This window comes from Apostichopus japonicus, chromosome 12 (genome assembly GCF_037975245.1).
Source record: "Apostichopus japonicus isolate 1M-3 chromosome 12, ASM3797524v1, whole genome shotgun sequence".
Lineage (NCBI taxonomy): Eukaryota > Metazoa > Echinodermata > Holothuroidea > Aspidochirotida > Stichopodidae > Apostichopus > Apostichopus japonicus.
The window spans coordinates 29728530-29754483 of NC_092572.1; the positions used below are offsets into that span (position 1 = coordinate 29728530).

The 25954-nt window shown below is 39.2% G+C and overlaps 2 protein-coding genes across 4 annotated transcripts in view; one reads left to right on the plus strand and one right to left on the minus strand.

Annotated features, from left to right (window-relative positions):
• The first annotated feature begins 87 nt into the window (after window positions 1–87).
• LOC139977634 (uncharacterized) lies at window positions 88–16941 on the plus strand. 2 transcript variants are annotated; one of them, XM_071987092.1, is made up of 5 exons: window positions 88–239; window positions 4049–8337; window positions 9025–9191; window positions 10271–10408; window positions 11425–16941. In XM_071987092.1, the coding sequence occupies exons 2-5, from the start codon at window positions 4107–4109 to the stop codon at window positions 11650–11652; spliced, it is 4764 nt and encodes a 1587-aa protein (XP_071843193.1). In that variant the 5' UTR covers window positions 88–239; window positions 4049–4106; the 3' UTR covers window positions 11653–16941. The 2 variants fall into 2 exon arrangements, with proteins under 2 accessions (XP_071843193.1, XP_071843194.1); XM_071987093.1 differs by having other exon boundaries at window positions 99–383.
• Window positions 16942–21272: 4331 nt separating this feature from the next.
• LOC139977635 (serine/threonine-protein kinase SIK3-like) overlaps window positions 21273–25954 on the minus strand; it is a 60405-nt gene continuing 55723 nt past the window's right edge. Inside the window, exons 12-13 of one of the 2 annotated variants that reach the window (XM_071987096.1) lie at window positions 24778–25744; window positions 21273–23618 (exon numbers count right to left, since the gene is read on the minus strand). In XM_071987096.1, coding sequence (XP_071843197.1) covers window positions 23059–23618; window positions 24778–25744 — 1527 coding nt within the window. In that variant the 3' untranslated portion in view covers window positions 21273–23058. The remainder of the gene's footprint in view (window positions 23619–24777; window positions 25745–25954) is intronic. The other variant, XM_071987095.1, reaches the window with a different exon arrangement.

The window sequence follows — 25954 nt, forward strand, 5'->3', positions numbered from 1 at the left end:
CAAGGCAACCTAAGACCGTGGTATGTATACACAACTTGGCTGTCGCAACACTAACTCGTAACGCTGCTTGTACTGTACTATACTACGCAGAAAATGGTAGTAAAAGATGGGATCGTTGAACAATCTCTGGTCTCTGTGTTAGGATGTTGTTCTGTTTACTTATCGATTGGCGTAGAAAACGCCAAATGATGTCTGTATAATCATCGGTGTTCGTAACTAGGAGATACAATGCCTAACTTGTAAGTTATTGCAGGTTACACCTTAATTTATGTAGTAAATTCTAGCGTAAGCTTTTCCATTTGCGGTTGGAATTAATGATTTGTCCCGTCAGTGGCCTTACTGAAACAGTATGGAATTGAAAATCACAAATTATACAAGTGGAGGTAGGTTTTAGACATTCACAGTTAGTATAAGCCTAACGTTAGGTCATACATATGCTGTTTAGCACAGCAGTTCTATTTAAGGACTTCACGTTACCACTAAGAAATATATTTTACTTTTAAGAAGTGCTGGTAAGTAAGCACTAACGTTACTAAGTTTTAGTATAAGCCTTGACCAGACCCAGTAGAAATCTGGATAGTCCTAAAGCAAAGGACTAATATTCTCTAAGCTGGGATATTATTGAATTATAGAACCTACAGTATGCTTAATGCTACTAGGGCCTTTGTACATATCCTCATCACAAAGCAAACAATCATGTGTGGCAGAGACTGTATCAATTTCTGAAACTTAGGGCTTAGATCACTATGTGGCAAGAGGAAAATTAATATATGGCTTAATTAATTCAGCAAAGTGGCTATTTTTATCACCAGGAGTAACAATAATTTTCGGTTACGCATGCGCAGTTTCTTTTTTAACATGGCTATTTTTACGACCAGGAGTTTATTTTTACGACCAGGAGTAACAATAATTTCCATTTAGGGTTACCCCTACTGCATGTGCAGTTGCTTTCTTTACTGCGCATGCGTAACTGGAAATTCGCCGATGTCGTAAGAATAGTATATAATTGTTACTACTGGTCGTAAGAATAGCCACGGCCTTAATTCAGCTCAAATTGATCTCATATAGCCTAGGCTAGCTTAGTAATTCATGTGAAAAGATAAATACACAGTACAGGGCACAAGAAAACAGATTATGTAAACAAGGCTAATGACCATCAAGACAATGATACACAAGCAAACAGCATCAATTTAACAATAGATGCTTACAAAAAGTTTCTTTCATTTTAGAAAAGTTAGATCAAACAAAGCCTGAAACTACCAAATTGTGATCGCAAGGTGATTTTCATGTCATTCATAACTACAGTAGGCCTGAGTCGGGTAGCAAAAGTCGGACCCTGGTACCTGTGATCATTACCTGGTCGGGTAAGGGGTACCCCAAACTCCAGATTGACCAAATATTGAAGAAAAAAAAATCGTGATTAAAAAAAAATGCGAAACTAGCAAAACATGTACATAAATGGCAAATAATTTCAGTTATTCTCTGCACATGGTACATTCTGCTGAAAAATTTCTTGTGCAGAATATTTTTCTTCAATTTTAGGATAACAAATTTAAGATGATGAAAGTAACATGAGAAATTATCAAATTTATCAAAGAAAGAAATAAGGATATGGTTCGACTGACTTCATGTCAGGAGAGTTAAGCTACTTATTATTTACAGGAGGCAAGGGTGTATGTAAGTAGGGCTTATATAAAGAAATAAAAAGCGTTGGCAATCAACTGCTGGTGCTGGTGTAAAAAGGCAAGAATAAAGTAGAATACAACAGGTTAATGGGAAAATATGACTGAAGATACTCCCTAAAGGATGAAACTTAGCGAGACCAAAATATAAGGTACCAAGGGCGTAGGAACCGGGGGGGCTGGGGGGGCGCTAGCCCCCCAGTGAAAAATATGGGGGGGCGGAAGTATCATTCCGCCCCCCCCCCTGCTCCGCAAGTCAGAAAACCCCTTTTTCATTTCCAAATGAGAAAAAAATCTCATTTGGAGCACCAAATTGCATTTAAGGCCAGGTGAAAATGCAAAATTCTTTACAAAATGGAGTGGGAGTTGAAGTGTGCTACTGTATATTGCACCAAATTGCATCTGAGGCCACCTGGAAATGCAAACAAATTCCAAAGGGGAGGGGGACACCCCCTCCCCTTAGACCCCTCCCCCAGGCCGGCCATCAGTCTTCAGCCCCCCCACTCAAAGGTACCTTCCTACGCCACTGTAAGGTACTGTAGCTCACCTTTTCTACCTTCCTGCCATATCCCAAACCACAACCAAATAAGTAGGCCCTGTTTAACTAAAATTAATTATCTCCGCCACTCATACTACATCATCATTCCTAAGCTATCCTGATAATTAATCTAGTCACAGAGCTAAATTCTATCCTGCTAGAGTCATATTCTATCTTCTCCATCCTCCTAACTCATTTCAATCAGCTATTAATCAGTTCAGTAAGCCATTCTGCCCAAAAACAAAACACGGTATAAGTTTTGAAGTGGGAATGTACTGTAGCACTTATTTTATGTGCACTGTTGCAATTGATTGATGGTTGAAATTTTGAGTTTGGTGTTGAGTGATTTTATCCACACACGAAAACGAATCAAATGTTAAGAATGGGTCAAACTTGAAGTATTAAGTAATTAAAACTACTATCTACACTACAAGACAGTTATTTCATGAAATTAATCTTCCGTATTCGCGTGTCTTGGTTAATCAAAACATGCAGACCTTTGGAATTATTGAAATCATGAGAGCACTCGCGTAGTAGTTCCGTGCACTTTCGGTTAGGGTACCCGATTGTTCGGTCGGGTATCCGGGTACCCGGCTCAGGCCTACAACTAGTAAGGATGTTTTCTGATGATGCCAAGTTTTATTCTACAGTCAGCTACGACAACGATAGAGCAGTCCTGCAACATGTTTACAATTTGCAACAGTGGTCTCAAGTGTGGCAGCTTTCCTTTGATATATTTATAAATTTAATGTTATGCATTTTGGAAGGAGAATTACTAAACACCATTATTTTTTTCATGGTAATAGTGACATTAAAATACCATGTATTGCATAGCACAAGTGAAGAGAAAGACCTGGGGGTTTTATTCTCCTTCAATTTTTGCAAGTAGATTGGAAGTACTACAGTACAGTACAGTAGGTACAGTAGCCTAGACAGCCTAGGGCTTGTCTTGAATAAAGTCATTCTTTGAGACAAAAATCAATAATTTGATCAATGTTTATAGACTACTGTAGATGTAAATGAGTTAAGTTAGTTATACCAAAGTATGTTTCTGCCAAAGAAATTTGTTACTTTCTGTTTGTTGGGTACAGATTATACTGTAAGCATGTTTGTTGCAATCACAATACAAACTCAAGGGGAATTTTAAACTGAGAAAGGGAGACTCATCGGGTGTTGATTTTGTTTTAAATAATAGTAGAACGGTCAGTCCTAATTATACCTTATGGACTATTTCGGGATGTACAGTATATTAATAAAAGAAACCCTCATACAACCTATTGGATTAAAATATTATTTTGATACACCCTTTTTATTACTTTGACACACTATATACTACTTTGATACACCTGCAATGAAGATTAAGGGAGTGACAATAACAATGATAATACTGCAATAGAGGAGGGCGTTGTGGTCAAGTGGTTAAGGCAGTGGACTTGTGATCTAAGGATTACAGGTTCGAGCCCTGGCCAGATCATTGCGTTGTGTCCTTGGGCAAGGCGCTTTATCTCCATTGCCTCTCTTCACCCAGGTGTATAAATGGGGACTTGCGAGGTAACTTGTAAATATAGTTGCGTGCGCCCTATGGGAAGTCCCCCGGGGGACACGTGGCTGTGGTGCACTGTGGTGCCCCAGGAGAGATTGTTTGAATGTGCACACTTTGGTGTGTAGGTGTGACAAGTTACCAATGACCAGGGTTAAGTTGTAAAAGTCGTGTGAAAGGGCCTTGGCCCTGTAATGCCCTATAATAATAATAATTAATAATGTATATTTTCACTTGTACAGAGGTGATGGTAATGCTGAGTTCTGTTTTCATTTCTCTCATGTACAGACATTGCCCATGGGATATGCAAGCCAATGATGCCACCTGAAAGCGTATAAACTTAAACATGGAAGATCCCTTAGTGAGACAACCTAGTTCAGGGACCATCATATCTCACAACGCTCACTTGCTTTTGGACCCTCAAGAAAATTCAGAAAACAATGGATCATTTAACAGAGACGACAATGGTCATGATCGGCCAGCAAGTGACTCCTCGCAGCTTAGTAGGGAAATGGATGCATCACCTATTGATGATGAAGGGAGGAATTCAGATGAAAGTCTGGACGAGGAGGCTAGATATCAAAAAGAACTTAAAGACAGGGTCAGAAGGTCATATGCAGACCTTGGAATGGAACCAGAAGGAATATTGCTGAAACAGGAGGAAGAGATAACTCCCCAGGACTCGATAAATATAAACGAAAACCTAAATTATGGCAAAATAAAAACTGCTAAAAGGAATGTAATCTCTAATGAGCTCATTGAGGAAGAACAGACAGGTGATGAACCACCGATTTCTTCTCAAGAGGCTGGAATACAAGATGATAATGTTTCTCCTCAGGGTGAATACTCAAAGGAAAGTGTAGCTGTTAACAAGTCTTTTGTCAAAGATGTAACTGATCATCAGTTCAAAAAAAATGGGATTAATAATGTTTCCGATGAATATGCTTCTGCAGATGAGGTACGCAATGTGAATTCTGCAGCAGGGGAGAGAAGGGGGGAGGAATTATCAAACAATTACAAATCAGATGTACCTCCGTACCAGAGTGAACATGTTACATCTCCTGATGCTGCCAGGAGTAGACTTAGTCGCCAAAGTAAAATACAAGACCAGGAGGAATCCGAAGGTAACAATATTTCAGATGGAAAGAATGTTCTAGGTCTTGAAGATCGGGTCAGGGATGACTCAGAGTCCGTTCAAACATATGCAAATGTAGTACAAGATCAAGGACTTGTTGACCATTACTCAGAGCAGGGTCATGAATATGCAAATGATAACTCAGAGGACAGGAGAGCTGCGGGTGTGTACGGTGATGGATATGCAAATGATGTACCAGAGGACACTGCCAATGAGGGTGAACCTCATCCAGGAGAAGATGAATATTTAAGAGATAGTCTAGAAGAGGATGTGCCAAGAGATTATGAGATAGGTAGAGAACAGGAGTTAAGGAAAGGTCGGAGAGTTGATGAAGAAGATGCCTTCAGGGACAGCTTGGAGGACCAGACACAACAAGTTATACCCTCCAGGCTTGAAAATGGTATCCATGGTAATGTCAATAACAATGCACAGCCTGGTGGGAGTCCACCGGTGGGTAGCAAGTCCGATCGAACACATGCAAACATAGTACAAGATCAAGAACTTGTTAATGATTCCTCAGAGCAGGATGATGAATATGCAAATGATTACAGGGAGGACAGGGGAGCTGCAGGTGTGTATGGTGATGAATATGCAAATGAGGAGGACACTGCCAATCAAGGACAATCCCATCATTTTCATCTTGACAGGCGGGAGCCTCAAAGATCACCAGAGAATAATGCTGCACATGATCATGCCAGAGCTCCCCCAGTACCTCCACCTATGCCCCCAGAACCACCACCGCCTATTCTCAGGGGGAAGACACCACCAAGAGGGGTTTCTTCTAGACCTGCCACAAACCCATTCAGAATAGGTTCTCAGCAAGGAGTTCACCAGTCCTTGGAGTATTTGCCAACTCATCAACAGAACCAAGATGCTCTGAGAGAAAATGACCAGTTCCAGTCAAAAGCAGCTCCTGCTGTGGAAGAACATGAGAGGCCATCAGCACAAGGATCTCAAGGAAAAATAGTTAATCTAAGAAATAATCCATACCATGCTGAATTTTTAAATCATGCAGCAAAAGAACAACCACTTTCAATACAGGACCTTCCCCAACCTGTCCCACCTCCACCAGCAACAAACAGAAGAGTTCACCCTCCTCCTCCACCTCCACCCCAGTCCCAAACTTTTCAAGACCAGAATTTTATTCCTGAGACAAACCAAGATTATCCACCTGCGAGACAACCTATACAAAGTGCTGAGAAAATATTTAATCAAACATCATCTGATTCGAGTTCAAGGCAGTTGAATCCTTCTCAGATACCACAGGATCCCAGACAAGAACTGCAACTGTCTAAGTCTCCATTGCGGGTCAGGGAGTCCCCACGACAAGGGATCAGTCCATCTCGAACACCGCTACACTTGAGACAACAAGAGAAATCTTACCTCGACCAGTTTAGGGATAAACAGAGATCATCGGATGGTAATAGGCAGGGTGATCCATCTGATCCGGGTAGGATCAGCCAACATTCAAACAGAAATGTTCAAGATAGACAAGAGGGTCACCCCAATCAGGCCTCTGGCAGAGACCTCCCAGTTAGATCCCTTCAATCTCAAAAAGGGGTTCGGGGTTATGGGAGGAACTCAAGGGGGTCAGGTGCAAACGAAGGGAGCAACGCTTCATCTCAAGGTCAACCTCAGAGAAATCCGAAAGAAGCAAATGGTAGTCTAGCATCTTTAGAGAGCCTTCGTTTTCAGGGGCTACCGAGACAGGACAGTCACGCAAAAGCTAACAAGGAGGAGGAGAAAACGATCAAGACATTGCCTTCAGGCGAGATGCTTCATGTGGCATACATTTCTGATGATAGTGACGATGAAGATATGCATTTCGTTGATGAGATGGGAAATCCGGTCGATACTCATGGCAATCTGCTGACAAAAAGTCCGTCACTGAAAGAGGATCAACCACCAAAGTTAGAGTACAGAATTAAGCCTACCCCTCCTAAGCAGAAATCCTCCTCTGGGCAGAGGTCACCATCGGTGGTCAAACAGGCATCGTCGGGAGGCAGGACAGTTGGAAGTGGTAGAGCACTGGTGAATCAGACTGCTCAGGTACCAAGTGCTGTCAGTATTAGGAGGCAAACAACTATCGATAAAGCAGTCGGTGAATCCAAAGCACCCAGTCCTGATGTGCCAGCTGCAGAAGAATTTATCACCAAAACAACTGCTCAGATGGAAGGAGAGTTGAGTGGCACATTACCAGGCCCCTCAGCAACCTCCAAAAGACCACCATCTTCAGGTAGGAGGGGGACATCAGAGAATGCCCAACCATTTGGCAATGTGACTGTAGCCTCACTTCAGGGTCAACCTCAGTATGGATATCCTCCGAATATGAACCCTGGAATGCAGATGGCATATCAAATGCCGCATCAGTTTGTAGCCAGTCAAGTGCCAGGCCAGATGGTACTGGCCAACCAGCCAGCAATAATCTCTCCTAACGCCAGCTACAGTTTCGCTCCTCAAATGTACGCCCAGATACAGCCAACGGTAGCAATGAGTCCAGTCCAGACAATCTTACAACCCATCATGCAACATCCTCAGGTATACATGGGAGGGCCATCTCAATTCCAACCGCAGTTCATGCCAGCCCAAGTTCAAGCAGGACCTAATGTTTATGGTGTACTACAAGGTGAAGTTGGGGTCAGTGAGAGGAGTGGTCCTTCCCAAGAATCTCAAGTAACAGATAAAAATTTAGATGAAGATGAGGAGGAGGAAGAGTCACCCCAGGAGGAAGAAGATGTTCCTCCTGCTTCAGAACAGAGACGAGGCAAACATCCAAAGGGTGTGAGGGGGTTACTAGCGGACAGGAACAAGGAAAACAGACCTAAGAAGACAATACCAAAAGCAGGCAAGAACTTCATAGACGCCAACAAAAACAATGTGAAAAATTTACCCCGAGAGAAAAAATATAAGGATTTGTACGGCAATGTCAAGACCAAAAAACAACCACTAAACCGTAAAGAACCGCTTCCAAACATCTCCCAAGATGAGGAGAACAGCGGGGAGGAACGTTGGGCATATCGAGAGGATGCCAATGGATATCGAGAGGATGAGGAATGGGCCAGGCGGCTGGTCGAAGAACAACGGCTCATGGCAGCTCTGAAACGGAATCAGTCAGATTCTAACATCTTAGACCGTCACACTGGCAGGAGACAAGGTTATGATGACCCGAGGGGTTACGGTGGGGGAACCTATCCACCAGGGGAGAACTGGAAAAATGCAGATGGACAGCCCTACAGTTACTCTGCCGACCGAGCTGTCACATATGCCAGAATGCAAGGTCCAGGGAACAAAGGCTACAAGCAAAATGTATCCTTCAAAGATGTCTCCATGGCGCCACAAGATGGTGGGAGGAGTGGTCCCAGAGAACGGTTCGCCTACACTCATCCAATGCCAACCAGCAGATATAGTCCGTATGATATCCTACCGGATATATCTGCGGAAGGTAAGTCACTTGCTCCCTCTGTGATATGAAGGCATTGTACATATCTATACTTATATCTATATAGAGATATCACTGGTATAATGTGGTTATTGAAAGAACTTGACTCCAAAATAAGAGCTAGAATTAATCTGCTGATGCTATAATTATCTTTTGGTGAACATAGTTTGGTAGGTTGCGTGGACACCTGTAGGCAATGATGGGGTTTTTAGGGACGGCTCGTTGGAGTCTGTCTGAAGTAAGGAGAATGTTGTGGTTGTTAGTGGTGATTTTATTGTAACATCCTTACCAGTGAATTAATTGGTTGAAACCCACAAGTGAATGCTACAAAGAGGTTTAACCTTGAAAGAGTTAAATCTGGTTGTTAAAAAACTGCTCCTGTAGGCTACTGAGAAAATGGGTTTAACTCTTTGCTGCTAGGATTGATCATCAAATGTTTTACAAATTTGGTTAAGTCCATGTGTGTACGGTAGTTCTGCCATATTATTTCTAGTGGGGTAATGAGTAAAGTCAACAATGCTTATGTATATTTGCTTTTCATTAGGGTGGGGGTATAAAAGTCACTCCTTTTTTCTCCCTTCTTTTTTTCTTGTAAATCACCTAAGCTCACCTAAGCAAACAGACTGACATATGTGTAAACTTTCACAATGCATAATTTCCATTCTGAATTTTGCTTGCTCCTGATTTCAGAGAATGAACAACTGAGGGTTAGTGATCCTAATGGTTACCTAATGAAGCTGCATAAGCAGAGAGAGCCTCCCAACTATAAGGAATACACAGTGAAGGACTACAGGGCCCTCAAGAGGGATATTAGACTTGGGGGTCTTGGACCGGACCCAGAATTGGTACACGAAAGAGTAAGTACCACGAGCAGTATTCTTGATGGTTGATCGATAATGTTGATCGTTTATCAGCTTGAAGAAGCTTGCTCTAGAGAAGGGTCTCGACCATCGGTTGTGATTCATGTACCAGTGGCGGAGCTAGGGGTATTGGTCAAGGGGGGTCAGAGAATGGTCTGTAGGGGCACTTTCGACACTATCTAAGCGGATCGCCACCACAGGTTGGCGCGGAGCGTACAGAGGTTTTTTGAGTAAAGATACTCCCTAGATCGCCGGAAATGACCCTTTCCGGGCCTGGCTAATTTGCAGATGAACGAAGAATAGATCGGTGTCATCGCCAACAAATGTCAATAGGTAGATGAGATCACAATAAAAAAGTAAATAATTGCGAATAAGCAAAAAGTGGTAAAAAGCTGAAAAGGGTGCAAGCAGTCCATTTGAGTCCGTCGGGGGGGGCATCCACCCCCCTGACTGTATGGCGCTCCACCACTGTGATGTACCTTTTGATAACTATTTTTTCACTATATGTACAACTAGCAGTGTGAATTGTGATTGTCATTTGTTTTCTATTATAAGTGTCACATGGTCTGTGAGTGGAAAATTACCTGTTTGAAGGTCATCATGTTTTCCATACATATGCTAAATAACTTGTATGTCCAAACAGTTTACTGTGGCACTCTTTAAATGGCTCTCTTGTCCTGATGCACATTACACTGCTCCCCCTGTCTGTTAACAGCTTAGAGGGTATCCACTTCCTGGAATGCAATTTGAAAACAGTTAGCAAAGTTTAGCTAGTTAGTTGGTGGGAGTAATCTGATAACCTCTAAGCATTTGTGTAGTATTTAAATGGGAATCTCTACGGGGCAAAAGTAAAGGTGGTTGGGGAATTCCCAAATGACTGAAAGGAACAAGGAAGCCATAACCAGGAAAACCAATGGAGACTTGTTTTAGTTGAGAATAAAAAAGGATTTTGACTGGTAGGTAATAGTTTTCCAACTGTACAAGAAATTGCCAATTGACACTATTAATGAATTTTGTTGGTGTGATCATAACAGGCTTATCATATAACAGGAAATAAATGTTGAATTTCTCCACAGCAAGAGAAAGCACAGAGACAGAGGGAATATGCTAAAGCTATCATGCAACAAAATAAGAAGTCAATGAAGAGACCAGAAAAGCCTTGGACCCCGCCCAACGAGAAACCCCAGGGGCAGGAGAATTCCAGACGAGGAGCTGTGAGTAATTACAAACCTTAAAAGGGGTCACAGATTGAATGACCCCAAAAATTGATAGATGTGCTAAATAAAATGGCCATCGTGCTTTGAAAATGACAAACCTCTTTCACCACTCTGTGGTGGTATTTGGAGATAATTTTGAATTAATTCAAAAACTTTGAGAAAACTGTATTTTCAAGCTGTGGTTATAGATTTAGTGTAATGAATAAATCTTGGTACCAACACACATACTTCTTGTGATTCACCTTAGTCCGTTCCTTGAAAGTGTTGGTCACACTCACGCAAGGTTCTTTTATTGTAATACTTCAGTATCATAATGGTTATGCCATTCAAACTTTGCAAGATCAACTTGTGTTTCACCCAAGTGAAGACTGTTCAGTATTAATGCTATCGTATAATCTAAAGATTACATCAAACCTCTCTTACCTGTTTCCTCACGACATATGCACACAATACTCCCATCCTTCCACAAGTAGTGACATTTTAACACTGCTCTACACTACTCCATTCTGGTGTCAACAACTTCCTCTTCCTTACTAATATACAGGATGATATGAGAATGTCAAATCGTAGAAAAAACAAAAGTTAAAAGTTGCAATTAACTTATAGGTCTAGCTGAACTAAAGGGCAGTAATCATTGCTGCCCAGATACTAATACCTGGCTACACCTTGATAGACAACATTAAAGTGTGAGAATTGAACATGTAATAGACTTCACCCATGCAAGGATTTGCGATTTGATGAAACCATAAAACAAGTGAATAGTTTGTGTATTCACCATAAAAAATAAGACCAACTGCTGTTAAGTGCTCAAAGAGAGAAATTCCTTGTTGTTTTCCTTGAACTTATTGAGGGATCTGAGACCAGATTGTGCTATTTCCCTATTTTAATATAGCCCCCCTCCCCCCCAACCCCTCCATATCTGATGATGGGATTGAGATGTCAGCACTCTCTTCCACACAGATTTTAATCATGTTTATGAATATTCATTATTGTTCTCTCTTTTTTTTTTGCAGGCTCTAAGGTATGCCAAAAATATAAGCCGGCCCCCGTTACGTACCCCTCAAGAGGAACTTCATGCAAGGATATACGGGACCAACTCACGACTTAAAGATGACTTGCAGGTCAGGGATGGTGCCAAGACATACATGGTAGATGAGATAGCTAAACTGGAAGAATTAGCAGAGAGACACAGGCAAGAGAAAGAAGAAATTGATAGGTTGAGGAGCGGCCAAGCACCTTGAACCTGAAAATAAAACTTTACTAATTCTACAATATTTTATATGAGGATCTGGCATGTTGCCAAGACCTCAAAGGTCACCATCGTAGTCCCAAATATGCTAGAAGCCATATAGTGGTCACACGTGTCCTGTTCAAACTTCAAGGAATCAAATCTTCTTCTGCCTGCGAAACATGTGCCTTCCGTGATATATCACTATCAATATAATGAAACATTCCTCAAATTCCAGGAACAATCTGAAGGGTAAGCACTCTTAATCAATTGCTATTTTTGTGCTACAAAGTGTCTTTTTAATGTTTAAAAAGGTTTTAGATGTACTTGCCCTCTCTATTGACATGTACTTTTCATGTTATGTGGGTTATGTTTCATACTATTATTGGTTACAAGATCGTGTCATTGTACCTTCAGTCAAGCTACTATAAATCGATGTTAAGCTTGTATTCCTGAAATATCAGTCTTGTTTTTCATACATGTATTAATTGTAAATATATTAATTTATTTACTGTACAAAGTGGTGTAAATAAGTTTTTACATAGAGAATGTTGCTGTTTAAGTCTACTTTTATAAATTCCAGCAGTTTTGGTTGGCCTTCTGAAGGTATTTAGATTCAGCATCTTTGACATGTGCCTTAAGGGTTATCTCTTTGGTTCTAAAATACCAGTTCAGCGGGAAAAAAAGATCTCTCGTAGAAGTGGTTAGTACTGCGACACTGTGCGGGTTGTATCTTAAGTCAGGATTGACCTGAGGAGGTCAAATAGTATGCAAATTGTTTTGGCTTCCGGTTCGGCCAGTTAGGACAATTTTCCAATTGATGTTAATAACTGTCTATACTGTACTCTCATGTCATTCTTTAGAGCACTCATACTGACAGTATGAACAGTTCCTGAGTTCCCATACCTGATAGAGGTAGGCTATTTATACATACTGCTCATACTGTCATGAGGAAAAAGGCTTCAAAGTATGACATGAAATCTTTGCAGTATTTTAAAGAAATTGTCCTAACTGGGCATCTGAATAATATCGTAATATTATAGGAAGCAACCAGCAGAGTAACATACAAATGTTATTACCAATCTATATATATGTTATGTAATTTCCTGCTATGAGTCGACTCAGTGACTGGAGTGAGTTGGTGACCTGAGGCATCCAGTCAATGAGTCATGTCACCAGCATTGCTCAAGTCATTGACTGTCACTCAAGTCAAGTCAGTGACTTAAGTCATAAATAAAGCTTGTATTCAGTTTGTATTTGAGAAGAGAAGAAATGAGAAAACTGATAGCATATTTATATTATTTGTATATTATTTTGTGTCATGTTTCTCCACAGTTTGTTTGCCAATGTGAAACTCAATAATAGCTCAATGGTGTCGCAAGTTTCATGTAGAAAGACAGGAACTGGCCACAAGAATTTTCATTGAAATTTGAATCAATACTTCTTTGGATTAATCTAGACATAACTCATAAATCATTATGGAGGGGAAGGTGGGGGTGGGGGTTGAAGAGGAAGGGGGGAATAAATTCACTTGATGTACAAAGAAGACAAGCATAATGCATATTTAAGACATTTGAAGTGTTTAAGTGCAAATAATCTGCCTGTATTTCAGCATCCACTAGCTCGTCACACATATCTGAATATTCATAACAAATTCATAAATATTAAACAATCACAAATAAATCACACATCTATTACAAATACAACCTTTTTTTGATTTGTACATCTTGAAGCATAATGATTTTACAATCTACATTAACACTTAAAAACTGGAATTTTGTTATTTAAATGATGAACATGACAAGCGTCAAGACCCACTCTTTTTTTGTTCTGAAATAACTTTACAAAACTAGCCATTTTTTTTTCTCTATAACTTTCTGTACAAGCTTGGTCTCTCTGTCACAAAAATAATATCAATTTTGAAAGAAGTTTAAGAAATGTCTTGGTAGTAATTCAAGTACCTACCTCACATATCTATTCCTTCTTGCATATATAAACAACAAAACAGCAGTTACTACAAAGCAATTAAAAATATTTCATAAAAATAAACGTGATATATATCAATTTTTCGTTGTGTATTTTTAAGGGTATTTTACATTTCAAGTCGATTTAAGTCATTTTGTTTAGAGTACGCACCTTGTGGATCAGAATCCATTTGACTTCAAACCAAACCTTTAAAGCTCAAAATAATTGTCCAATACTAAGAGATATTCATCACCACTCTAAAGTTCAAAATTCACCATCACTTTGTCCCTTATCCAAAAAAAAGGGAGGGGGGGGGGAATAATTTAAGTCAATTCTTCAAGATGTGTTCAATCAAACTGAGTCTTTGTGCCAATTCTATAAATATTCAATCAAAATTTATTATACCATAAATACATTCTTAAGATTCATTCAATATGCTTACGTCCAAACGGGAGAAAGTTTGGTGATTGGGGATAATATAAATCATAACTTTAATGATAATAATAATTAACATTTGCATACTAAACTTAGCTGCAATGAACCTGGCCCTAGAAAACACATATTTCAACCAAGACTCTCCCCTGAGAAAATATACTGACCAAAAACAATTCGTCCATCCTGTCCTTCCCCTCTCACCCCCTCAATCCAACCCACCCCTTCCCCCCCCCTCATCCTCCTGAACTGTTCCATCGCTTTGTTCTACATAATGACATGCATTCTTGGCAGTTTTGTTTTAATTTAAGAAACATTTCACACACTTTGAACTGTTACAACAACATAACAAAATATTAAAGAAAAATACAAGAAAATAAAAAGTCACACATTTAACATTTCCTTTTAATATTGAAACCTTACAATGAGGCATTTTTTCAGTTTTGATTTTGCAACATGCTTCAGTTTACTTCTTTAAATAGGGCAAGAAATCTAATGGTCAATACAACTTGTGGTGGCAGCACACATATGAGTGCCTATGAGTACAGATCCTAGCAGTACGGACCCTAGCAGTACAGACCCTAGCAGTACAGACCCTAGCAGTACAGACCCTAGCAGTACAGACCCTAGCAGTACAGACCCTAGCAGTACAGACCCTAGCAGTACAGACCCTAGCATTACAGACCCTAGGAGTACAGACCCTGGGAGTACAGACCCTGGGAGTACAGACCCTAAGAGTACAGACCCTGGGAGTACAGACCCTAGCAGTACAGATCCTAGCAGTGCAGATCCTAGCAGTACAGACCGTAGGAGTACAGATCCTAGCATTACAGACCCTAGGATAACAGACCCTAACAGTACAGAACCTAGGAGTAACGACCCTGGGAGTACAGATCCTAGCAGTACAGACCCTGGGAGTACAGATCCTAACAGTACAGACCCTAGCATAACAGACCATAGGATTACATACCCTAGCAGTACAGATCCTAGCATTACAGACCCTAGCAGTACAGATCCTAGCAGTACAGAACCTAGGAGTAAAGACCCTAGAAGTAAAAACCTCAGTTACAAGTACAATATAGTTTCATAAAATCAAAAATACTGAAATTACCCAACTTTTTATAAACCAAACAGCAGTGAAAATCCAGTTGGTTTTAGCAAACATCCTGAATGGTAAACAAACCAGAAAGCCAGTTGGCTTTGTAATTCCTGGTTACACAGTTTGCTCAAAATTCAAAATAACGTTGGACTTAAATGTAGAGCAAGTGAGTGAAATTTTTCCAAGAATTAAGTAAGAACCAGAAAAGATCAGAGATTTTCAGCTCTTATTTGTAGCACTCCCTTGTGGGCATCAACCATTTCATTCACTGGTAAGGATTTTACAGTATAGAATTTTTATTCCAAAATGTTTCAGTATCCAGAAAGAACAGTCTTCCTATGTGAAACATAGATGTAAGATGTAAAAGGGCATTTTCTTTAACCATTTTTTAGCTAGCAAATAAGTTCTGCTATAATCCCTCCCTTTAATAATTATTATTAATGAATGAGAGTTGCATGACATTGTTTATACACTGTGAATATTTTCACAACCTACTGCCAAAGAAAAAGTCATCTAGTATAAATCACAGAGAAAATGGCCAATCTTAAGACCAATTTGAGATAACCTGTTGACCCCTTGAAACCCAGAGGGTGAAACTGATAAGGGCCAGTTTGAGTGTGTTTAAAGTAACACTATCAACTCTTTAAAGCAGATTTCATTTCCAGGTTGACTTGTATGTTTTGTTGAAGACCTTTTGAGCCCTTCCACAAAACTGAACTGAATTTGACCAAACTATGTTCTAAGGATGGAATACAAAATAAAAATTTGCATCTGTGACAACGGAGGAAAGTTTACTACTTAACACACTTGTTTTCAAAGAGTGATGGGCATAACATATACCTAACCTCATCCGATGCTGAATGAGAGAATGGAGCATAAATATTGATTAACACCGTCTAGTGATGGGCATAACATATACCTAACCTCATCCGATGCTGAATGAGAGAATGGAGCATAAATATTGATTAACACCGTCTAGTGATGGGCATAACATATACCTAACCTCATCTGATGCTGATTGAGAAAATGGAGCATAAATATTGAACTATCACTGTCTAGTGATGGGCATAACATATACCTAACATCATCTGATGCTGAATGAGAGAATGGAGCATAAATATTGAACTATCACTGTCTAGTGATGGGCATAACATATACCTAACATCATCCGATGCTGAATGAGAGAATGGAGCATAAATATTGATTAACACCGTCTAGTGATGGGCATAACATATACCTAACATCATCTGATGCTGATTGAGAGAATGGAGCATAAATATTGATTAACACCGTTTAGTGATGGGCATAACATATACCTAACCTCATCTGATGCTGATTGAGAGAATGGAGCATAAATATTGATTAACACCGTCTAGTGATGGGCATAACATATACCTAACATCATCTGATGCTGATTGAGAGAATGGAGCATAAATATTGAACTATCACTGTCTAGTGATGGGCATAACATATACCTAACATCATCCGATGCTGAATGAGAGAATGGAGCATAAATATTGATTAACACCGTCTAGTGATGGGCATAACATATACCTAACATCATCTGATGCTGATTGAGAGAATGGAGCATAAATATTGAATAACACTGTCTAGTGATGGGCATAACATATACCTAACATCATCTGATGCTGACTGAGAGAATGGAGCATAAATATTGATTAACACCGTCTAGTAATGGGCATAACATATACCTAACCTCATCTGATGCTGATTGAGAGAATGGAGCATAAATATTGATTAACACCGTCTAGTGATGGGCATAACATATACCTAACATCATCTGATGCTGATTGAGAGAATGGAGCATAAATATTGATTAACACCGTCTAGTGATGGGCATAACATATACCTAACATCATCTGATGCTGAATGAGAGAATGGAGCATAAATATTGATTAACACCGTTTTATATTAAACACATATACTTTCATGGAGCATAAAGCAAAGAGATAGAGCAGGGATACTAACATAGAAACCTTGGTTAAACATTTGTTAACTTATACATAGCATCAGGTAAACAAGAGCTGTGAAGATTGCCTACTTAAGCCTTCAATGAAGAGATGGGGTATAGGCAAGCCCCCCACCCCCCCCACCCCCCCCCCCACCCACCCCCACCTCTGAGCTTCCCTTTTTACCCAGTAATACATCCACCTATGGTAAGGGAGGGTTAACAGCTTAGTAACCAATCACCAGCATAAGTCTATTTCTCCGCAAAGGGGTACCATTACAAGGAGGCATAGACCCATTAACCTAACCTATAGTGTCTCATTACAAGGAGGCATAGACCCATTAACCTAACCTATAATGTCTCCTGGGAGATCGCATTTTCTCTTTAGCAGTCATTTTGTGATGCAAGGTCCTTGGTCAGTTCTAAACAACTGATAATTATGTCCCATTTATCCAGCAAGAAAACTGAATGCAACTTGGCATCACTAGTGGATGAGTTGGCAATAGTAGAGAACTGATGACTGCATAGCTAATATCTGATGACCTGAATACAAACATTAATGTATCTATAATAGCATTAATTCACTACTCTCTTTCAGTGTAACAATGGATATCATAGGATGGTGTGCTGCAGCTGAACTAACCATACTCAGCCTGGATATAAAAAATATATAAACATTAAAGGAAAAAATAAATAAATAGACAAATTATATGAACTCCACCAGTACATACCACAGAGTCTAGTGAAATACACATTTGACCAATTATGTATCTAGTGATTGACACTTGGTTATCATTTTCTGGTTTACATTAATAAAGTTACATTTAGTTTTCATTTTCAATTTCAATTTAGTTTACATTTTCAATTGTGACCGAGCCAATTGGAATGGCCGCAATCTAAGTGATCTGCTGGTTTATAAACCATTTGGATGCATTAATAATAATAATATAATAGTTTGTAAAGCGCTTTTATCCAGTTAAAAAAACTGCTCAGAAGCGCTGCAGGAGCAAAGTACCCAAAATGGACACAACAGTTATCAAACAAATGGATACGCATTTATGAATAAGAACGTCTTGAGTTCTTTCTGGAAAGTTGACACATGCTGGATTGCTTTCATATGTAAGGGGAGACTGTTCCAGAGCTGTGGGCTGATCTAGCAAAGCAACGTTCCCCATAGGTGGAAGTGTGAACAGTAGGAACAGATAGCATATGTTGTACGCTTGAACGAAGCACCCTGCTAGGTCTGTATTCTTGTATTACATTGACAAGTGTGATTTGGATGTAATAGTAACAAATTATGTTTCCATGTTTCTTAACTTTTCAATCTACAGATGATGGTACATAACGATTGTAGCAATTTAACCATAAAATACAATCCTTAAACACATGACATCACTACATCCAACAATACCAACCTTTTATTGTAGTATCACGGCCAACCATGTTATAGTAGTAACATGTTACAGTAGTAACATTGTAGTTACATGGCCAGCCACTATGTTGCTTCATGGATCTTTCGAAAGGACAGACTAACATATTCTACGGACCAAGATGTGATGAAGACATATTATATATATGATGGCTGTTATACAAGGCAACCATTTACCTAAGACTGCTCCACCAAAGCAAAGATGTATACCAGTTAACCTATACACAGTATTCTCTCAGCATATTGTATATTTCCTGCATCTTCCAATCAGCAATGCTCGTATATTTCTTCACCAAAGGACGGATGATCTCTGTTAATTACCTATTCATGAATTTATCCCCTAATTAAAACTGACTACAGTTTTATCGATGATAGTGAACTTTACATATATACTTAACCTATGTATTATCTCTTAGCTTATACAATAGCAAGCCTATCCACTTAAAGGGAGACTATAGGCAAAGGTACTAACAAAGGTGTGACAGACATGGATCTTCAACCAACAACTGAAAACAGATTATTTTGTTTCTTTGATATTTTTGCAATGTACTGAATACAATGGACTTTTATTAATACTCTGATAACTTTTGTTCAAACTTCCCTTGCTATCTATTTAATTCTCTTTCCATGTTGACAAAACTTCAATTCTTGAAAGCTGCAGATCTCAATCGGGTCAGGCTTATTTACAAACTTTTTCGATATCCTGTTCTCAATCACATTCAAGAAAATGTAGATTAAGTCAACCAAAAATATGCAAGATCTTCTTGTTTTCATGATTACTTGAAATAGAAACTTCAAGCCCATTATTAAAATCTTTCTTATATATCAATCAATAATTTTATATTATTTGACTCCCTCTTTCCTCTCAAATTGTATCACTCTATGTAGGAAAACCCATTAAAAATCACTTAATATAATAATATGAACCTCAAGTGCAAATGTCAACTTTGGAATCCAGTTGAGGGAAAACAAAGCTCTGATTGTTAAAGCATTGTTATACTATAATATTATATTGTTATACTATAATTTATATAATAACTACAATACAGGCATCATCATACCCCCTACCCCCTTATAATCCAGGCATCATCACCCCTACCCCATTATAACCCAGGCATTGTCACCCCTACCCCCATTATAATACAGGCATCATCACCCCTACCCCATTATGACCCAGGCTTTGTCACCCCACCCCCATTATAATACAGGCATCATCATCCCCCTACCCCCTTATAATCCAGGCATCATCACCCCAACCCCTTATAATCCAGGCTAATCTAATATACCAAGGGGAGTGAAATTCCACAATATTACTCTTAAAGTGTAGATATTAAGGAAAATATCAAGGACAGCTATGGCAGTGAAAGAAGTGTGGATGTCCATTAGTAATACGTTTGACCATTTTAGTACAATTTTGGGCCAGTATTGAAGAACTTTAGGTCAAATCTAAATATAATTAATTATATTTATAATTTATAAATTTATAAATTTATAAATTTATAATTTATAAATTATGAATTATAAATTATAAATTATAAATTATAAATTATAAATTATAAATTATAAATTATAAATTATAAATTATAAATTATAAATTATAAATTATAAATTATAAATTATATTTATAATTATAATTAATTATAATTAATATATTAATTATAATTAGAGGCCCCACTTAATGCAGATATGAAGAATCCAACCCCCTCTCTCTCCTTTCTGAAGTATGACTTCATTAAACTTTCCAATGGCTGATATATTCATTTCAACATGTCATTTGAAATAAATTGAGACTGTATTGAATCTTACATAGTTAGGTATGTAAAATATTGCTATCGTGGCCTATACAGTGGAACTTGTAGTGTCCATCACAGTTAGGCAAAGGGTACAAACTGAAACATCACAATTTAATACATCACATATATTGTATACTGTACACTAGTTCTCCAATATGACTTCTCATTTCCACCAAGACATTTACCGCTTGTATGGAAAATTGACTTTTTATCTTTTTCTTTTGTTGGACAGCAGATAGGTTTAAGCTAGACCACTCAATACATTAGGTATCAATACATATACTTCTGCAATAGCAGATTGAGAGTGTGGTGTTGTGTTTGCTTGTCATGTGTACTGTGCTAACACTGACAACACTGTTTGGCAAGGCTTATTATATCAGAGCGCATCAGTTACGAGCAGACAGGGAGGTGAGTAACAATGACTGGAAATAAAGACCATCCAAGTTTTAATTATTGTATGAAACCATCGCAATGAAGAGAAGTGAAGTACAATTGATGAAGTCAGTTATCAATTGTTGGAGTGTGGTATGTATGTGGTGGATGAGGGTAGCTTAATAATACAGATAGTACATTAAAGAGTCTTAAAGCCCTCAGGCCAGTAAAACAACAGTTCAGTAATAAACAATAACTGTAAGCATTATTAACATGCGAGTTCACCTCATCAATTGTCTGGTTTAGTATGGACTCCATACATAACTGTATGGACTATTAATTTGATAAACTAAACACAGAAATATCATTAAACAAAAGACACACTAAAAAAACAACATCATCATATGGACCAACCAAATACCCACCCTTTCCCAATCCTCCCCCACCCGTCAAATTCCTCTCTCTGTACCCCCCTCTCTGTACCCCTCTATCTGTACCCCTCTCTGTACCCCTCTCTCTGTACTCCTCTCTCTGTACCCCTCTCTCTGTACCCCTCTCTCACCCTGTACCCCTCTCTCTCTGTACCCCACTCTCTATACCCCTCTTTCTGTACCCCTCTCTCCACACCCCTCATCTGTACCCCTCTCTCTGCACCCCTCTCCCAACCATTTCCCAACCCTCTCATAATACTGATATTTCTGTAGTCTCTCAGACTGTATACATCAACAAACAATTTACAAATAAATTAAGTTCTTCCACAATGCAGAGACTGAGCAGAATGATCAAAATTCTCACAAACTTTAAAAAACTTTAGACATCTTTAGCATTTTGCACTAATATGTACTAAGGATGTGTTATTTCACTTCCTTTCTGCAATTTGTGTCAATATGTAAGGAGAAACAAGTATCCTAAATACCAATTATACCTTTGAGCATTCGTTTACACCATTAATGAACCCCATTCCTTCAACTCAGATTTCTTTAACATACATAAACTCTCATTTATATCAATTTTTTCCAGTTCTTTTATTAAGCCACGATGAGAATATTATCAACTAAATATATTGCGATATATATTGGAGACTAACCTTTCCAACCAGGTAGTGAGAGTGACCAAGCAGTAGACAGTGTTGTATTGATCCAAGTTTTAACTTAAACCTGATATATGAAACCTTAAGATGTTAAACCTGACATTGGAAACCTTAAGATGTTAAACCTAACATATGAAACCTTAAGATGTTAGACAGCAGGCACCAGGCTGAGCCAACATCCACACAGGAGGTTTGCTCAGCCTGGACAGCTGAGTATAACAAAGAAAGAAATCTGCCACCCCCTCCCCACCCCCCACTCCACACCCAATTATAGAAACTAAAAGAAAAAAAGACTTGGCAAAGTACCAAAAACTACACTGCTTTTGTAGTTGCTGTTAAAAGGGTCAAAATTTGTTCATCGCGATCTTATGGTTATCTATTGAGTAACATAATAATTCACTATCTGCCAACCCCTCCCCCACCCCCCACTCCACACCCAATTATAGAAACTAAAAGAGAAAAAAGACTTGGCAAAGTATTAACGAAAACTACACTGCTTTGGTAGTTGCAGTTAAATGTCGTAAATCTTTGAAACAAATGCTCTAGGTGGCCCTAACAGAGTTCTGTCAGTGGAATCAAGATGGAAGATCTTCATATTTTGTGAGTTGTGAAGATCTGTCAAATGAAAAATAGAACACAAGGAAACTAGAGCTAGTACTAGTGCTTCGCATAAACAGCCAAATACTGTTTCCAAGATCAGGTCAAAACTACCTTCGGCTGAAAACATAAACATCTGCTTTTTATAAGAATATGAGAGCGGTTTCTTGTGACCTTTACGTCTACAATGATTTTAACAATTATGTTTAAGTTAACTCTTTATTAATTTTACTCATCACTTTCTGCTGAAACCTGGATAAATTCTAACACGTAATACACATGAATAAGGTGATATCGAGCTCTGTGCAACCAAACTGTGCTTAACAAAATATAATCAAACACTTCATCCAACGTTTTAAATTCCGGATGTTTTAGACGACGGGCCGGACCCTAATAACACTCTGGAATTCTCTTAAGAACACTGTCAATGATTTGCACACAGCAACAACTTTTGCACACCAAAACATCAATGGCATAGATACATTTTTTCTTCTTTAAAATAATATTTCACAAGAAGAAAAAACAAAGGAAAAATAATAGCCACATCTTTTTTTTCCTCTTAAAACCTTAAAAAATATAAAAGATAATTTTTTATTCCCAAGGCTTTTGCAAAAATAGCATCTTTTTATATTTCTTTGGATTCAGCATGATTCCTTGGTAACAAGAATTCTTCTCAAAGGTTCATTGTCGTTAAAATATCCTGACAGAGGTCCTTGTACTCCATCGAGTCCCCCTCCAACTGCCGCAGTTTGAGTCCGTTCAAGGCAAGTCCAGGCACTTGGCAAACTTCCATTTCCATTTTAACCGTGCTTTGTTGTAGTTCAAACATATTGTCGCTGTTTTCGTAGATCAGGGCGGGTTTACCGTCCAGCGCCCTCTTGATCTCGGCTACGATTTCCGCCAACCCTTTCTGAGTAGTCATGGAGAATGATTTGGCTCGCTTGATGGAGGCGGGCTCTAAGTGGACGCTGGAGTCGGTCAAGATTGTACCGGAACTCATGTTCATACCCTGTGCTATCAACGCTGGGACTTGGACGTCTCCACCGACTGAATAGTCACCGTTAGTTAAAGGTGTGCTGGTATTGACGACAAGGTTATGGTTAAAATTAAGAAGTTCGGCGAAATCGCTCGATCGGACATGAAACGTTCTTTTAAGCAGCTGTGTCTGTACTTGGCCTGGTATGCTTTTCACTGGATGCTGCCCTCTATGGCTGCCTTGTGGGAAAAAGCACTCTGAGGAAAAGGAAAAATGCATTTTTACGCACAGGGGAGTTCAAACTACACTCACCTTTAATAAGATATGCTAATGAATTCATTGCTCTTCAATTCTTATGTACATAAGGTTAAAGCTGTTTCATTCTATAACCATACAAGTCATGCTTTTACATCAAATCCACACATGTAACACTTTACTTTTGTGAAATAATACTATAACATGAAGAGTTATTTATCTAAAAGAAAAACATGGTTTTGTAAAGATATCCACTGATACATATACTGTTCTCTGAAACATGGAAATACAAGATGATGGGAACAAACCAACAGGGACAATTTTTGGTATACTGTACTTTCATGTCCCTCTTCAAAGCAGCTGTACTAACATCTATCAGATAAAGGTTAGAAACATGTTCATTCTGTCAGTATCAGCAGTATGAATATCCTGTCTCTATCAGATAAAGGTTAGAAACATGTTCATTCTGTCAGCATCAGCAGTATGAATATCCTGTCTCTATCAGATAAAGGTTAGAAACATGTTCATTCTGTCAGTATCAGCAGTATGAATATCCTGTCTCTATCAGATAAAGGTTAGAAACATGTTCATTCTGTCAGCATCGGCAGTATGAATATCCTGTCTCTATCAGATAAAGGTTAGAAACATGTTCATTCTGTCAGTATCAGCAGTATGAATATCCTGTCTCTATCAGATAAAGGTTAGAAACATGTTCATTCTGTCAGCATCGGCAGTATGAATATCCTGTCTCTATCAGATAAAGGTTAGAAACATGTTCATTCTGTCAGCATCGGCAGTATGAATATCCTGTCTCTATCAGATAAAGGTTAGAAACATGTTCATTCTGTCAGCATCGGCAGTATGAATATCCTGATTTATCAGATAAAGGTTAGAAACATGTTCATTCTGTCAGTATCGGCAGTATGAATATCCTGTCTCAATCAGATAAAGGTTAGAAACATGTTCATTCTGTCAGCATCGGCAGTATGAATATCCTGATTTATCAGATAAAGGTTAGAAACATGTTCATTCTGTCAGTATCGGCAGTATGAATATCCTGTCTCTATCAGATAAAGGTTAGAAACATGTTCATTCTGTCAGTACGAGTGTTTCTAAGTATGACAAGAACACTGTCTGAAATGGGTGAGCAAATAAAGTTACCTTGAGAACCAGTTGAGAGGGGTGTGGCTGGCTGGCTACCAGACTCCTCCATTAATTGCACCAGGTCTGTGTCATCTATGTCTTGTTCATGTAAGTCATAGCCCCCTCGAGGGAACTGATGCAGTAGTGTTGGCTGAAGGCTGTACCCAGTACTGGAGGTGACTAATGGTGGAGGCTGGGGTATCGCTGGTGACTCCATCGTCGATGTTACTGTCGGTGTATTATTGGCATTGCTCTGGTGTGACTCTAGCAATGTATGTCCTGGTATCATTTGTGGAATAAACATTCCCTGTGGTACAGGGTTAAATATCCCTGCGGTGGGGATAATGATGTGGTTGTGCATTGCGGGGTATATTGTACTCGGAGCTGGAAGTGCTCCCTGATCATACGCAATTTGCTGAGCAATGGCAGAGTGGCGCCGTTCAAGTTCATGTAAGGCTTGATGTTCCGTCTCAAAGCTTCCTCTGCGGGGAACGTAATCAAGGCAGTCTCCAGAACTGTGGTTGGAGTGGAGGGAGTTCAGGCCGCATTCTCGTGAGTTAGATGAAGGTGAGCTGCCCCCGGAACCCCTTCTACCCGATTCAAATCTATCAATGCCCAAATGGTTACCATCAGTATGTGGTGGAGAGTGTCCTAGTAACCCACTGCCGTGGCCCGAGTGAGGCGAACCTGTATTTTGTAATCTTTCGTCTAAGCTCCTGCGAAACGAATTTTCTGTCGGCGACTCGCTCCCGGGTTCCTCTGGGTGGGCTGGTAGAGTCATGGAAGGGGGTGGGCTGGGGCGTCCTGTTGGACTGTGTATCTTGCGTAAGTTAGGAGGGCTGTCTGAGGAGTGTTTCAGTTGTAATCTCTGCAGGGTGTGCTGAAGAGCCATCGTCTGAATGTCAGGATTGGCTGATTCCGGTAAAAAGGACGGACAAGGTGGTAGTAATGGAGTTGTATTGCCAAGGCCTCGGGAATTCTGCAACTGTAACCAAAATACGCAAAGAAAGAGAAATATGAAACAGTATCCACATAGATCAGTAGGAGAGAACACTATAAAATATAGAACACTATAAAATACAGGACACTATAAAATATAGGACACTATAATATATAGGACACTATCAAATATAGGACACTATAAAATATAGGACACTATAATATATAGGACACTATCAAATATAGGACACTATAA